Here is an 18,178-nt window from a genome sequence, read left to right on the forward strand (position 1 = left end):
GCTCTCATAACATCCACTGACTTGTTGTGCTCTCAGGTTCATCAGATTCAAAAATAGCTATACTTGTTTCATTGAAGTTATGCAGTTTTGCCCCAGATCTACAAACTGCAGATATTCTTCGTTAGTGTTTGCATTTGTACACTCAGTGCACACACATCATCAAGTAGGAATCATTTCACCAGCATATGAGTTCTCTGTAAAACAAATATATATGAAATTAAATTTGTGTCTGTTCCATTTAAATGTTCCAAGATAAGCAGATATAGCATGGAAATGCAAGCTGTTGGTTAGGCACTTGTCTTCAGTTCAAACTGTTCATCACTCTCTTGAAAAGACCAGGAGCCATCAACTTTCACCGTCATACTAACATGATCTGTTGTCATCCCTTATCCAATCAGTATAAATGTACACGACTCAGTGGCTTATTGGGTAGGTGGCAGTCTATATATCCAAAATACATGAAATGCATTAGTATTTAGAATATGAACAAAAGTAGGCTTTATAGTAGAATGACAATAATGAAAATTGGTGCCGGACTGGAACTTGAACCCAAATTTCCTGCTAACCATGAGGAGTCACCTTACCATTAGGTTATCCAAGCACGCCTCATGGCCAGACCCAAACTTCGGTATGTTGTCAACCATATTGTCAATATTGGATCGTACTTCCGGAGAATACAGGAACTGCAATATTGTACTTATCCAAAGGTCCGGGATTTGATCTCATTGATCTTATTGTCTTCTATCTTACTTCTTTTACCAGTAGCAATGATTTGTTAGTATGAAAATGCTAAGCTGCATTTGGAGTCCACATTAAACTGCATATTCCTCCCTTTTGGAGGTCTCAGTTTTAAGGTTTTTAATCTCTCTCTGGTATTGGGGCAGGGCGGTGAGTCTTTGGGTGTCTCCCACTGTAAGCAGTGTTCAGAGATTCCCGATTCACCTCCCTGACCGAAATCCTCTTTCCTTCCCCTTTTACTCTGTTTTTACCCCCCTTTTTTTTTTAAGGCTTGGTTAGTCTCCTTTTCTCATACGTACTTTCTACATTCTAGCGGTTGTACCTCTTACGTCACAGGTGGTCTTGCCTATGCTGCTTCAGCATCGCGTTGGGTTCGTTCTCTTGCTGACTTCCCTCGTTTTGTTTTTACCATTGGCAACATGACGGTCCCTTTACGTTTTTAGCCTTTTCCCTTTTATTGTTCTGACTTTCCTGAGATGTCACATTAGCAGAATGGACCACATATGAAACACGGGACTGATGACCTTGCTGTTTGGTCCCTTAAATCTCACAACCAACCAACCAACCTTTTGGAGGTCAATAATGCCTTGTAAAGAAGTATGATGATCAAACCAACATTTGGGATGATGACAGTTTTGTCTTAATATGACAGAACACTGTGTAATTTCCAGTTTAACGTGTCTCATAGCAAATGTAAAATTTTCTCATTATTTTATGTTTCAAACAGTGAGTTTTTGATACATTGTTCGGACTTAATAAAAATGTTGCTCTCTAAACCTCATCCCAACCAAAGGTTACTCTGAAATGCTGTTTCTCATAGTGACACGTTGTTTACTAGATTTAATTTGGTATCCATAGATTCTATTTGACTGTTCTGTTAAGAGAAACAAAAGTTATATATCATGCAAAAATGTCCAATTTTCTGTTCTTGCTTTTTGGGATCTTTAACATGTCTTCATTCTTCTCATTTATGTAAGAAGACTTCAATGAAAACTTGTAACTGTATAGGAAGTGTAAGAGAAACAATAAAAACAATGACTGTTATTTTGAAATATAGTTTTAAAAAGGACTTCCAAATGGTTGTTTCCTTGAAAGTGTAGACTCAAGTAAGAAGTCTAAAGGGAAAAAAATTAACCTGTGTGTGTTTCTGTTTTTTCTAAAAGAAAGTATGTTCCTTGTAAAAAGAAGAAACTTCATCCATTTTGTATTTTTCACTGATCACATAAATTTCCTTTGAGATATAAGGAAACTCGTCAGTACCGTATGACAGGACTTGATTTTATGTGTCACATATATTGCTGATAATATGAAAAATACTTTGCAGAAGTATCAACAGGACTTTAGAGCAGGAAGCAGAATCTTGAAGCAGGCTGTCAGGTTTTTCGTGTGATACTACCATCAGATTCTGACCCCTCTATATTCAACTCTACTATCCTAAATAATGACAACAACAACAATAATAATTTGAATTGTACTCCATATCAGACTTAAAGAAAAAATGTCAATTTTTATTTGGCAAATGGCAAATGAGTTATATTTTGTACTGTGCATGTCAGTTACTAAACAATCATAGCCTTTTTTCAGAATATAACTGTATTGTAATCTATTAACTTCGCTGGATGCTATCAGTCTTCCATAGTGATTATTTTTAAGTGTCATTTTATGTAAAGCTACCCTACTGTTTACCTTCCAGTGAAGCACTGAGATACATTGTCGTGTGTGTGTGTGTGTGTGTGTGTGTGTGTGTGTGTGTGTGTGTGTGTGTGTGTGTGTGTGTGTGTTTCGTTTATTCTTGTTAGACTGATATTTCTCATCTACTACGTGTGCAACAAATATTGTGCCATTGTGAGAAACCATGCGGTATGTTCAGCAATATAGAGAACATAAAGTTCAGTTAATGATACTCAGTAGATTACCAAATGACATTACCTAATCCTTTCCTATTTTTTATTTCTTTGCTGGAATTGTATTTCTTCCAGAATGATTTTTCACTCTTCAGTGGAGTGTGAATTAATTTGAACCTTCTTGGCAGATAAAGCAGTGTGCTGGATCAGGACTCAAACCTGGGACTTTTGCCTTTAGTGGGCAAGTGCTACACCAACAGAGATATCGAAGCACGGCTCATGATTTGCCCTCAGAGCCTTATTTCCACCAGTGCTACATACTTTTTTCTACATTTATTGCTATTTTAGCATTATAATAACAATATGAAAAGGATAGATTGCTTCTCACCACACAAAGATGTTGAGTGGCAGACAGGCGCAACATACAGTAGTCTCTTGTTATGCTGCCTGTGATTTAACATACCTTCAATACAGTGAATAGCAAGATAAGCTTTTTATAATTGTCATTATTCCATCCTGGATTTTTTATTAGGATTATGAGATACCGAATCATTTCCATCAGTATAACTGGAAAAAGCCCTACTCTTTGAATTGTGCAATTATGATCAGATTGATAGTAACACGTGACACATTTCTAGGCATGTTGGAGAGATCAAACAGGCAGCCTAAGTAAAAGCTAAGGTAATCTAATAACTGGAAGAATAATTTATGGACAAATATTAAACAGGAAGATGATGCGCTTGCCTGAAATCAGTCCAGTGAGATTTTTTTATTTTTTCCACTTGCTTTGTGTTGTCAGGAGCTTGATATTTCCAGTTTTGGCTACTTACATCATTAAGCAGTTGTTGCATTTGTCATACAAACAGTATCGTTTTATGTGCATTTTTCATATAGTATCTGCAATGGTTTTCTCTGCTCTGCACATTTTCACAAGGCTTGTAGGGTAATTTATATCACAAGTTCAGTAAGGTACCCACTATTTGCACTAGTGAATTCCTTTTATTTTTAAATCTGTGGCTTACAAAAATACTACAGTTGATAGCAATAATCCCACATTCCTTGATAATTTAAGTTGTTCCATTAAAATTATTTCTTCAGAATATAAAAAAACAGCCAGTCTTGCATCTTGTAAGAGACAGTGGAGTAAATGGCGGCAAATACTACAGTAGTAAGCCACATACTCTCGCAACTTGCATAAAGAAAAACTTGGCAACTAACTTGTGTACATGGAAAGGCTTTACTTTTGAGAGGTAGATGAGATTTGTTAAAATACATATATATTGTTGCATGTACATTGCTATAGTTTAACAACTTTCAACACAACTGGAATTACTTGATTGTTTTGCAACAGGCTACAGTTTGAAATCTGAGAAGTGGAAGAATCTAGCATCACAATGTTTTTCTTTTTTAAAATTTTCTACAAGCCATTTCCACAATTGTTGCTGCAAATGCTAATACCTGAGGCAGTGGGAAGATGGTAACTGGAATGGCATTTACCTGTGTTAACTTTTCTCATGTGTTGCTCTGGTTTAACCTATTTTGAACATTTAACTGTTTGAATACATGTGAAACTAACCAGATTCTCAAAGCCATGGTGAGAGCGAATTTTTGTGTAAATGGCTTGTGAAAGTAATCTTCTTTCCTCATATTCACTGCAGAATCAAAACGGCGAGTGTACGACCAGAGACAGAAGGCGTCAGCAAGGTCCCCGCGAAGCTTCAATATTGGAGGGTTTTTTGAGACACCTTTCCGTCGTTTCTTCGGTATTTCTTATTTTTAAGATCTCAGAGTGCTTAAAACACCATCTCCCATTGCTAATCAATTAATATGATTTCTTTTTCAGTAGATCTGATTTCTAACCACAAAACGGTGTTTTTCCCACAGTCTAACATCTTGAAGTCCACATAAAAATATCAGGGATGGCATTGCCTTACTTTTAAATTCTAGTATATCAGAGTCCTATCCCTTCCATAGTCATCTATGCTTAAATTTGGCTTCAGTGGAGGGAATTAGTTGATAAGTGAGAAGGCACAGATAATAATTGCTTCAAGTAAGATTTTATTACTGGTAAATATGCTATTTAATTTAAACCTTTTTCTGGGATCATATGGTATCATGGCAATTAATATGTAGTACGACCACTTGTGTGTATGCTACTTAAAAAAAGCTAAATTCTTTAAATAAATGGAAAAATTTTCCCCATGGTAGAAATCAAATGTGAGCAGTTCTAACTTTCTGCCTCTTCCCTGTTATATAAACTGCTGGCAAAATCAGTTAGTGAGCAGTAAAAATGCAAAAAGTTCAGTTCATTACAGGTAGTGTGTGAAATTGTTTAAATGTGTGTGGGTAAGGATCATGACTGATACATCCCTCTATCTTTGCAAGGATTGTCAGAACAACAGTTTCACAATTTTTGTGCTACATAAGCAACAACATAAGCATTTGCACTATATACTACTTCTATGTTTAGCACACTAGGACTCTTCAGTTCTTGGCAACACTTGTAAGTTGCAGACATCCTCTTTATTACAAGCTTATAACTGAAAATTAGGAAATTTTGCATCATTGTTACACTTCTAAAATAATTATCCTATTTTGAATGTGTGGATATAAGAAGTAATTCTAATAATGAACATGTTGCTCATAAGTAATGAGCAATTGTTGAACTTCACCCATGAATCACCCTTCTTAACCTGTTATTTCCTTGTCATTTGTTTTATCTACCATGAAATACAGTAACAGTTTGGTTTTGCCAGCATTTATTGCTATAATGCTGTGATGAAATGTGGAGGAGGAAGATAAATATTTTTTGTTTTACCTTGGTGTTGATGCATGTGTGTTGCTGGATATCAAACAGCTTTTACTAATCTGCTAATATTAACATCATTTTCATAATGCTTTACATAGTATTAAATTCATATTATATTGTACATCAGAGTAAGACTGTAAATACCTCTTCAGTATTGATTTATCTTGGAATTATGAGATGTCAATGAAAATACATTAAAATAAATCACATAAAAATGCATGTATTGTGGGTATTCTGGCTTTATAATGATCAGCTGGTTTGTGTGTACTGCATTGTTCTGTCAATGTTGTTCCAGAGAAGAAACGCCGTGTGTATGATCAGTATGGTAAAGAAGGTCTTGGCCAAGGAGGAAGATCCAGAGGCCGGCATGATGATTTCTTTGATCCAAATTTTGCTTTTCCATTTACATTCCGAGACCCCGAAGACGTCTTCAGAGAATTCTTTGGCAGTTCACCGTTCCAAGATGTTTTTGGAGGCAAGTATTAAAACTTTGATGCAATGCAATTACCAACAGCTTTTTTGTGGTATAGTGTAATATGATAGTAATAATCAAGTAAACTCACCGAAATTAGGACAGGATGTATGTGTAATTTTGAGGACACATTTCAAAATGATGCATAAACGCAGCTCCCAGTCGTAAAAGGTGACGAAAAGAACAAACCACTAATAGGGCTAACCCCCCCCCCCCCCCTTTTAGTGTGATTTCTTGGTTCAGGACAGAACTAAAGAAGCCTCGGACAAGCGCCATCATGGTCGGGGACGACACTTGAATCCTATGCCCGCCCACAATGGTAACGACACTGCTAGCCAACTGGAAAATGATTTAAATCTAAATAGAGGTGTTTTGCAGGATATGCTTCCTGCAACCACCCTAGAAGCAAAACAGACAGAGGATGAGATGGTCAGATGAAGTTAATCGACACCTCATGTTCTGTTATTACCAAGCAACGAACCTAGGAACCAACACAACTGGATACAGATCACAAGTATACACAACATTTATTACCAGATACCCAGAATTAAAATTTTTAACAGAACGACGACTAGCTGATCAGATCCGTGTAATAATAAAAAATAACAGGATACCCCAGTCAGAATTAGAAAACATCAAACAACAAGTACAACAAATACTGGAACAAAATAATGTGCAATCAGAAGAAGAAGAAAATACAGTAATGGACTCAAACATCCCAGAGCAAACAAACAAAGACCAACACGCATCACTTAAACAATCAGAGGAAAACGAAATCTTAAGACAGCCACCAGAACAAGCACAAATAGAACACGAAGTGACACACATGTTAGATATAGAAGAGAATTTTCAGCTGACACATATAGAATACAAAGACACAAATACAGACATTAGACCATTCTTGCATAGACTGCCAAATAACCCCACAAATCGAAACAACAATAAAAACTATCAACACAATCATACACAACAAAATAAATGAAAATACAACTATGGAAGAGTTACAGCTACTGGTTTATATAGGAGCACTCACTACACTAAATATACACACTAGGCAGAGATCAGAACCAACCAACACACAGAAGAAACCCACAAAACCGGCATGGCAACACAGGCTACAGATCAGAATAGAAAAATTGAGAAAATACATCGAACAGCTAACACAATTTATAAGAAATGAAATGTCAGAAAAAAAAACGAAAAAGGTTAGGTAAAATCTCACAACAAGAAGCGATAGAGCAATTAGATGAAAAGAAGCAGAAATTACAAGCATTGGCCAAACTACTTAGAAGATACAAAAAAGTGAAAATAGAAGGAAACAAAACCAAACATTCAACACAAACCAAAAGAAATTTTACCAGAAAATAGATAACACACACATTAAAATAGACAATCCACCAAACATGACAGACATGGAACACTTCTGGAGCAACATATGGTCAAACCCGGTACAACATAACAGGCATGCACGGTGGATACAAGCAGAAACAGACACATACAAGATGATACCGCAGATGCCTGAAGTGATAATTTTGCAACATGAAGTCACCCGAGCAATTAATTCTACTCACAATTGGAAAGCCCCTGGAAAAGATAAAATAGCAAATTTCTGGCTAAAGAAGTTCACCTCAACACATTCACATCTAACTAAATTATTTAACAGTTACATTGCAGACCCATACACATTCCCTGATACACTTACACATGGAATAACTTATCTGAAACCTAAAGATCAAGCAGACACAGCAAACCCAGCTAAATATCGCCCCATAACATGCCTACCAACAATATACAAAATATTAACTTCAGTAATTACACAGAAATTAATGACACATACAACACAGAACAAAATTATAAATAAAGAACAAAAAGGCTGTTGCAAAGGAGCACGAGGATGTAAAGAGCAACTGATAATAGATGCAGAGGTGACATATGAAGCCAAACCTAAACAAAGGTCACTACACTACGCATACATTGATTACCAAAGGGCTTTTGATAGTGTACCCCACTCATGGTTACTACAAATATTGGAAATATACAAGGTAGATCCTAAATTGACATAGTTCCTAAACATAGTAATGAAAAATTGGAAAACCACACTCAATATCCAAACAAATTCAAATAATATCACATCAAAGCCAATACAGATTAAACGTGGAATATACCAAGGAGACTCATTAAGTCCTTTCTGGTTCTGCCTTGCTCTGAACCCACTGTCCAACATGCTAAATAATACAAATTATGGATACAATATTACTGGAACATACCAACACAAAATCACACATTTGCTATACATGGATGACCCAAAATACTGGCAGCAACAAATCAACAACTCAACCAATTAGTAACGATAACAGAAGTATTCAGCAATGATATAAATATGGCTTTTGGAAAAAACAAATGTAAGAAAAATAGCATAGTCAAGGGAAAACACACTAAACAAGAATATTACATATTGGATAACCACAGCGACTGCATAGAAGCGATGGAAAAGACAGATGCCTATAAATATCTAGGATACAGGCAAAAAATAGGAATAGATAATACAAATATTAAAGAAGAACTAAAAGAAAAATATAGACAAACACTAACAAAAATACTGAAAACAGAATTGACAGCAAGAAGCAAGACAAAAGCTGTAAATACTTACGCTATACAATATTTGGAGTTGTGAAATGGAGTAACACAGACCTAGAACCACTCAATACACTTACACAATCACAATGCCACAAATACAGAATACATCACATACATTCAGCAACAGAAAGATTCACATTAAGCAGAAAGGAAGGAGGAAGGGGATTCATCGACATAAAAAACCTACATTATGGACAGGTAGACAATTTAAGAAAATTCTTTCTAGAACGAGCAGAAACTAGCAAAATACACAAAGCAATCACTCATATAAATACATCGGCTACACCACTGCAATTTCATAACCACTTCTACAACCCTCTAGATCACATAACATCAACAGATACGAAGAAAGTAAATTGGAAAAAGAAAACACTACATGGCAAGCACCCGTATCATCTAACACAGCCACACATCGATCAAGACGCATCCAACACATGGCTAAGGAAAGGCAATATATACAGTGAGATGGAAGGATTCATGATTGCAATACAGGATCAAACAATAAACACCAGATATTACAGCAAGCATATTAGTAAAGATCCCAATACCACAACAGATAAATGCAGACTTTGCAAACAACAAATAGAAACAGTAGGTCACATCACAAGCGGATGTACAACACTAGCAAATACGGAATACCCCAGAAGACATGACAATGTAGCAAAAATAATACATCAACAGCTTGCCTTACAATATAAACTTACAAAACAACACGTTCCCACATACAAGTATGCACCACAAAATGTACTGGAGAATGATGAATACAAATTATACTGGAACAGAACCATTATAACAGATAAAACACCACCACATAACAAACCTGACATCATACTCACCAATAAAAAGAAGAAATTAACACAACTAATCGAAATAGCCATACCCAATACAACAAATATACAAAAGAAAACAGGAGAAAAAATTGAAAAATACATCCAACTGGCTGAGGAAGTCAAGGACATGTGGCATCAGGATAAAGTTGATATTATACCAATTATACTATCAACTACAGGAGTCATACTACACAATATCCACCAGTACATCAATGCAATACAGCTACATCCAAACTTATATAAACAACTACAGAAATCCGTAATTATTGATACACGTTCAATCACCCGAAAGTTCCTAAATGCAATAGAACATATACCGTACAGTTAAAAGGAAGTCATGCTTGATCAAGGTCCGTGTCACTTTCCATTTTTGACCAGACATAACGTCTGAGAAAAGAAAGAAATAATATTATTATTATTATTATTATTATTATTATTATGTTCATTTTCCGTCTTCTATGCATAGGTACCTTGCCTGACAATGATGACTTAAAATTTTCAAAATGTCACTTACTGGACAAAATGATCATCCACAGCATTAATTAGTAAATTAAAATTATCTTGTGGAGTGGGAGGACAGCTTCTTTCTGTAACACAGCATACTGGTTTTCATAATATGTGACACACAAATGCATCATGCTCTTTAAATTTTCAGCAGGCCTAAAAGATATTTTAAACATCACATGAGCCATGAAGAGAAGTCGTAAAGTAAAAAAATAGGTAAAACAGACAGTAACTATCATGATGTCAGAAGTTAAAAATTGTGAACCCTTTGATAATGAAACGGAAGGTCAAAAAATGTGGGTATAGTCTATCCTGATGAACGTCTGTTGGAAAAAAGTAATTATGATCTAAGAAAAAATGTATTGGCAGACTACATGTAATTTCTTGTGTGGTGCTGAGCCTTTACAGATGACGTAGCAGTCCTCTCCAAAATAGAAAAGTGATGAACTCCTGAGAAAAACTTCAAGAAATTGCAGACAAAACTGGACTCCAAATCTCATAACTGGAGACTCGCTTAGCAGAAAAACTCTACCTTGGTGGACAATCCATAGTAATTCAGTTTGACAAAATGTCACAGATATATAAATGTTGATATCCAGCGAAAAATGTCTGTCAGGCTTAAATCTTAAATGAAGTAAAACAAGAACAACTCAGTATCTCTGAATGCAAAACCAACAAACTACCACACATTAATCAAAGCACAAGCATTGTGTACTTTGGAAACATTGATAATTAGGGGCAGATGAGTATGACAGAAATGTATTAAAGAAAAATTCTGATGAAAATATTTGCCCAATCTCCATAAGTGGAGCTCAGTGAAGTTTTGGGAATTACATTGGCCTCTTTCTTTTTCTTTTTATTTACATGCCAGTTGGAAAGCTTTATCTTGCAGGCACAATTCTGTGAACTAAGTTCGTCAATTCATTTGTTAATGACTTCACACTAGGATATTGGGGAAAAGACTATCTGAGGCGGCCTGCATCTGATAAGCAAAGCCAATCAAGTAAATCAAATAAAACGTTTTCTGTGACATTTTACGTGAACATGGATTTCAGTGGGTACTGTGTCTAGTGCAGGTGATGCCAGAGATTGGTAGTATGTATGCTCCAACCAGCAGTATGTAGCGTTAAGTAATCTGATTTTTTTTCTTCTTTTTTTTTTAAATGTGCATAGAATTCTTCAGAAGTGGTACAACAGGCAATACCTTTCCTGTCGGGCTAGGTTCTTAACATCTCCTTAATTTTCACTTCTGCCTGTCCACTAATCCAGTAATTAGTAGTATCATGCTATTAACAGGAGAAAGGCACAGGTGTGTCACTTCCATTAGCACCATGTTTGGAATAACAGTATGTGGCTTCCACAAAAATTTTCTGTTTGCAAGTGTTGAGAACAGGGCTGGTTTGGGAAGATTTTTCCACAAAAGTGACAAATCATTTTGTGCCCCCTATCCCCACCCTCTCCCCTTACACACTTTTGCATGTGCCAGTTTTAGCTATTAATAGTGGTTTGCCCTGTATACCAGTCTTGCACTTCAGCTGCTCTGGCACTCCTCTCAGTTTAGCACCCCAAGTGGCCACAACTAATTGTGATACTTTGTGTGTAGAATTGTTACAGTTGTAGTGCCTCTGGAAGCCCTGCCAACTTAGCGCCCCCAAGTGCGGCTTATGTCACATGGGCTTTAAACTCGCCCTGGTGGAGAATGAGAACAGATTTCCGTGAAACAAACAACATAAAAGCCTAAAATGATGATTGCCCACAGACACAATTTCTTCAGCATGTTTAAAAACATTGTCTCGTTCAGGTTTTTTTGTTGGAGGTTTTATAGCTTTATTCTTATAAATGTGGCATTTTGCATTTGCACAAGCAGTAGTAGTCTGACGTTTGAGCTTTAGATAGTATAGAGAATTCATAATAGCCATCATAAACTTAATCTATCGCTTAAAGAAATTTTTTACTTCATAAAATTCTTAAGTCACGCTGAAAATTATAAAAACAACATGCTTTATACTTTTCATAGCAACAGGTAATGATCCAAGTTCCTCAGTTAGGAGGATCATGATGGTGTATTTTTGTTATTCTCTGCATAGCATATTTGATTGTCACTTCTAAATGCTAGAATTGTGTAACTGCAGGCATGGACCACGGTACACGCAGAGGAAATCGCAATGGTGGCAACAACAGCATAACTTCGAGCTTCTTCAGCCCGTTTGGACTGCAGCTGGGTGGCTTTCAGATAGATGATTTCTTTGGAATGGATGGAAATTCTGGTTTTACATCATTCACATCACTCAGCAGTTCAAATATGGGTGGTGGGGCTGGCAGTGGAGCTGCTGTCAAAAGGACATCTACCTCCACACGCTTCATAAATGGCAAGAAGATAACAACTAAAAAGTAAGTGCATTGTGTATGTAAACCACTTTCAGTACTCAAAAGTGGATTCATACATCTAGATAAAACAATAGAGGATAAAAATAATTATTTTATGAAGATAACAAGAAGTGTCTTTTCTTTATGCTGCAGCACTGATAATTGAAAAATTTCATTAGCATGAGAGCAACCCACGTAGGTAAATTTCTTTAGTTTCCATTAAAGTAATGGTACTAGAAAATTTTTGTTTAGAGATCTAATTCTGATGTGTCAATAATCTAGGGAAAAACAGACTGATAGTTACCATAAAGAAAACACACTTACATAAATCTTTCGGCCACAGCCTTCATCAGCAAGAGAGGCACACACCATTCACACACTTAAGCAAGCACACCCCATGCACACGACTGCCAACTCCAGCATATCGGGCCGGAATGCAACTATCGCGTGAGATGCAAGCAGCAACCTGGAGGGGGTGGGGAAGGGGAAGGGATGGTAGTGTGCGGGTGGGGAGAGAAATGAACACTGTCTGGTAGAGTGCGCAGCTATTAGAATACCAGCAAGCGCAGTGTCCGTAGGTTGTAGGGCAGGGAGGTGCAGAAAAAAGGAGCTCCTTTTGAGAGGAGTGGGGAAAAATGGGTGGGTGCATTGGCAGAGGGTGGCAAATAAACAAGGTGGGAGAAGAGAGTGAGGAGATGATGATATAACGAGGGTTTGGAAACTGTTGGGTGGAGGGTGTTGCGACAGTGTGTTACTGTAGGTTGAGCCCAAAATGAATAAGAGAGCAGAGAATGCATTGTAATGACAACTCCGAGCTGCGCAGTTCAGTAAAGCTGATGGTGGAGGGAAGGGTCTGGATTGCTCCGGCAGTGAAGCAGTTTCTTATGTTCAGATGCATCTCGTGCCACAGGGTGATCTACCTTGTTCTTGGCCACAGTTTTGTGGTGGCAATTTATCCTGGTGGCCAGCTGGTTGGTAGTCATACCAGAATAAAGAGCTCTGCTATGATTGAGCTGGTACATGACATGGCCACTTTCACAGATGACCCGGTCCCTGATGGGGTAGGGTAAACCTGTGACAGAAATGGAAATGGAAGTGCTGGGTGAGTGGATTGGGCAGGTCTTGAATTTGGGATGTGATCCTTGTGGCAAAGGGTTGAGATTGGGAGTGGTATAGGGATGGACGATGATGTTGTGGAGGATGGGTAGGCAACGGAAAACCACTTCAGGAGCGGTATCTCGGGTAGGATGTCCCTCACTTCAGGGCATGATAATAGGTAATCAAAGCCCTGGTCCAACCCGGGCTGGTACTGTGTGACAAGGGGGACACTTGCTTGCGTGGCTGGTTCTTGGGGCAGATGGAAGGATTCAGGGTATGTGGGATAAGTGCATGAGAGATCTGTTTGCTGACTAGGTCTGGGGGTGGTGCCTGTCTATGAAGGCTTTGGTGAGACCTTCAGCATACTGAGAAAAGGAGTTATTGTCACTGCAGATATGTAGTCCCCAACTGGCCGGGCTGTATGGGAGAGGTTTTTTGGTGTGAAAGGGATGATAGCTGTCGAAATGCAGGTACTGTCAGTGGGCTTAATGTGGCCAGAGGTGCAGATGGAGCAATCAGAGAGGAATTCGAATCATATTAATACCGTCAACTGCTCACGGGCGTTGATATACATCAACAGGGACAGGTGAAAATGTGTGCCCCGACCGGAACTCAAACCCGGGATCTCCTGCTTACATGGCAGACGCTCTATCCGTCTGAGCCACTGAGGGCACAGAGGATAGTGTGACTGCAGGGACTATATCGCGCGCACCTCCCGCGAGACTTGTATGTCCACACACTACAGTTGTAGTGTCCCACCACAACACACTCCTTACTCGTGGAAGACATGCTGTCCAAGTCCCGTAAGAGTTCGGGGAATATGTGTTCATCCGCACAGGAGGAGGAGGTCATGGCCGGTATTGTCAGAACTATATATTTATATGGATATGGTGTCTGTTCTTTCGACACCATATTCATATAAATATAATCGGAGAGGAGGCGGTAGCATCTAGGAAGGTGGTACACTGGGTTGAGGAGGACTACGTCAAGCAGATGGGAGAGAAGGTGTTGAGGTTGTGAAGGAACAAAGATGGGTGTCCTGGTCCTGAGTCCAGATCATGAAGATATTGTCAGTGAACTAGCCTAGTGTTCAGGTCTTCATGAAAATTTTTGAAAGGTTATTGTTAAGTCTTACAAGTTTTTAAATTACTAGAAATTCCTTATATCTATCAGTACACGTATTTTGTCAATCAGAAAAGTTTGTGTAATTCATCATTCCAAGGGTAAAAGAAGACATTAAGAAGTACAAATCTTAAAGCACTTTCAATCACATTGTCTTGTCCCACTTATGAAATATAACAAAAGAACAGAATTCGGGAAAAGTGTGTGTCTTTTCAGTTAAATGAGATGAAGACTAAGAAAACCTATTTTTAGGGGAAGAAGATAATTATAATACTTAAAATCACAGTGCAAATAAGAAGTAAAACTTGAGGTTCATTTCAGAACATTTACTCAAGGTTTAGCTTAATGTTTATACTCAACAAAAGTGTCTAATAAAAAGAAACTTTGTGTTACCATGCAGAAGACAACATAGTTACCATTTATTTAGAATTGAATCTGTTCTTTGTTGTATCAGCGATAGTCTTTGATCCAGGTTCCTTTATTCACATCTCAAATAGCTATTTTTTCTCAAGTAGCTGCACATAATGTTTCTGGACTTAATTATTCGATTTAACACATGATAATTTACATCAACTGCAATTTAATTAATTTATGATAAACACATAAATGCAGGTAATTTTGTTTTGCTTCTAGGATTGTAGAAAATGGAAGAGAGACTGTCATGGTGTATGAAAATGACACCCTAACTTCAAAGACTGTCAACGGTGTTCCTCAGGCACTCACGCAGAGTTGAAGTGGTGGAACCTGAACTAAGTGAAATGTGATGGACTGATAAATTTACAAGTTAAAATTATTTGATGGTGGTATAAGACAGATAGAACTATTGATGAGTTTATGTGAAATAAATACTTATCCATCTACGCATCAATTTCTGAATAAACAAGTGACTGACATGAAACTTGCCATTTTGGAGTTTCCAAACTCACTTTTAAACAGACTCTTAATGTTGTGGATTCTTGAGGCAAATGTGTGGCATTGTATTTCTGTCTACCATTATTTTCCCCTTTGATTCATTTCTGTAGTGTAAAAGTATATGATCTTCGTACTGTTTCTAACTCTCTTCAGTGGTAAGTTTCATCAGTAGTAAAGAGAATTGATGACCGATAAAAATTTTTGTTCACTTGAGTCATGTTGTAGTTTTGCACATATGCTATTATGAACAAACTGTATAAATTATTGTTGTAATCTGTGGATTCTCAAATAAGTGGTATCATTATTGTAACATTAAAGAAGCCTTGAAACTGATTCTTGTCTTTGTGATTGTGAACTGGCACAGAATATAACAAGCACACAACATTCTAATACCACCAGAAGAAAGAAAGTAGCCGAGTAAATTCTTCACAGGACATGAACAGGTGGGCTGAACTATGATTAGATTAAATATGTACAGAAAAAATGTTCGACATTTTGGATGTAAAATGGCTTATCTCAAGCTTGTTAAAGTTGTTGTTACTGTATTATAATTTCGTGTGCTGTTACATATCCTTGTCACTGTTGATTGGCATTATAGCTATTATGTAAAGAACTTATCAGTGTTTCATAAAATGTTAGATGTACTACATTTGTGTAATCTGTGTGCATACTACACTTCTCCTCCCACTGATGCCATTGCTTGATAGTTTCTTGCAAATGGCCTGATAGCTGTTTTAATATTATAAAAATCTGCCAGCATTCATATTAGCATTGTAAATATCATTTGTTGTCTGAGAATGTATTAAAATAATTGGGTGTTTCGTATACAACATTCCTCTGCAATCTGTGCCATTTTCTAAATTTAGGATCAACTGCTCAATTTTTGAGTGACTTCCTGAGAGGACTACACCGCTTCTCTTCATGTTTTGAGGCAAATGTGAGCCATATTGATTTACTGGAGATCACAAATGACAGTACATGAAGTAAGAAAGAATGAAGTAATATTGTCAGTGAACAAAAGACTTCTTAATTTAACTCATTGAAGCTTAAAGATATTTTCATCTGGCTTACTTAAACATAATTGTTGAATTCTGCACTCTGTGATTTAATGATTATGATCTTAGTTATAATGCAGTATGAATTGTGAGAGTGATAGTTTGAGTTCATTAACGTTATTCAGTTAAGAGAGAATGTTCCTGTTTTTTGATTGTTTACTAGAGGCAGTTCCTGAGAAACCAGGAATAGTGTTTTGTATTTTGTAAAATGAATTTTAAGTACTTAAGGTGAAACTTGGCCAGAGTGAATGTCATATTTAATGTAGAAACATTACCCTACGCTTAGGTGGATGGCGATATTTCTTTTTAATTTTGTGCGTTGTATTATGTAAGAGTAAAAATAAACAATGTTTAGTAACAATACCAGTCTCCTTTCTTCAAAAATTGTGCACTAAATGGATCTTTACAGACAATTTTTTTTAAAGTACAGACATTACAGAATGGCTCTGTGCCCTCCATTGTAAGAATGTTTAGGAAAATGTTTCCTTCTTTGTTAACAGCCAAGTTGTTAACACCCATTACAATTCTTGCAGATTCGTAAAGAAAATTCAGAGAGCTGTTTTGAGATAGTAAATGATCACACAACAGATACTGAATAAATGTGAAAGATTATTTCTGCTTTTTTACACAGACATACAAACTGTGATTGACATTACAGGATCAGCCCTATATTTTCTTTTAATAGAACTTTACAAAGGTTGGATTGTCCATGTTGCCTGAACAGGGTGGAAAAATGGTAAGAAATTGTAATCTCAGAAACAAATAGGAGTAATCGATAAACTAGAATTGCCATTAGCTTCTTAATACATAATTACTGTTAGAAAAGGCGACAAATGGTGCGTAATGGCAATGTAGAATAACATGACAGGAAGGAAGGTGTGTGTGCGTGTTTTTGAAATATCTATGCTTATTAGTCATCACAATCAAATTCGTGTGTCTTTTTTTCTAAGTTCCTGCTGCAAGTAGATCGTCTGATGTCTGGCAGGCATTCATAGTAAGTTTAAATCCAAAATTTTGTAATTGGAAAGAGTATTTGCAATGTGAAATCCACCAGCAGCCTGCGGAATACGCAGACATGGTTAAACTAGGTTAGTTTGCTTAAATGGCTTGAATTGAATTGCGGAAGAATAAAAGCAGAAAAGCATTCGCATCCACAGGGTTACTCTGCAATTGGTAGTTCAGTGCCTGGCAGAGGGTTCATTGAACCGAACCAACTTTAAACTACTCTGGTCTCTTATTTTATATGATGATTACTTCTCACTATATAGGTGGGTGCGAACAGAATATTTTCTCACTCTGAGGAGAAAGTTCGTGATTAGTTTCATGAGGTCGTCATTCTTTGAGCTGTCTCAATGTCCTCTGTCAATACTACCTGATGTGAATCCCACATTGCACAGCAGTACTACAGAAGAGGGCGAACACACCAAATGTAAGTGGTCTCTTTGGTAAATCTGTTCCATTTTCTAAGTGTTCTGCCAAAAAATCGCAGTCTTTGGTTTGCTTTCCCCACAACATTATCTGTGTGATCGATCCAATTTAAGTTGTTCGTAACTGTAGTCCCAACAGCCTTCAGATTTGTGTGATTTATCATGTAACTGAAATTTAGTAGGTTCTTCTTTAGTGCTCATGTAGATGAGCACACGATTTAGTCAATTGCCACCTCCTGCGCCATACAGGTGTCTTGTCTAAATCATTCTGCAATTCAGTTTTGATCATCTGATGGCTTTATATGACAGTAAATAACACATCATCTGCAGACAATCTGAGGACTGCTTAGATTGTCTCCTAAA

At 37.0% G+C, this 18,178-nt stretch overlaps 1 protein-coding gene across 5 annotated transcripts in view; it reads left to right on the forward strand.

The window, feature by feature from the left end:
* LOC126175661 (dnaJ homolog subfamily B member 6-like) overlaps positions 1-16,751 on the forward strand; it is a 333,822-nt gene extending 317,071 nt beyond the window's left edge. For 4 of the 5 annotated variants that reach the window (XM_049922569.1, XM_049922570.1, XM_049922568.1 and 1 more), the window contains 4 exons: positions 4,241-4,345; positions 5,687-5,866; positions 11,967-12,225; positions 15,055-16,751. In XM_049922569.1, coding sequence (XP_049778526.1) covers positions 4,241-4,345; positions 5,687-5,866; positions 11,967-12,225; positions 15,055-15,154 — 644 coding nt within the window. In that variant the 3' untranslated portion in view covers positions 15,155-16,751. The remainder of the gene's footprint in view (positions 1-4,240; positions 4,346-5,686; positions 5,867-11,966; positions 12,226-15,054) is intronic. The other variant, XM_049922571.1, reaches the window with a different exon arrangement.
* Positions 16,752-18,178: the final 1,427 nt, after the last annotated feature.

The sequence above is a fragment of the Schistocerca cancellata genome, chromosome 3 (assembly GCF_023864275.1).
Source record: "Schistocerca cancellata isolate TAMUIC-IGC-003103 chromosome 3, iqSchCanc2.1, whole genome shotgun sequence".
Taxonomy (NCBI): Eukaryota; Metazoa; Arthropoda; class Insecta; order Orthoptera; family Acrididae; genus Schistocerca; species Schistocerca cancellata.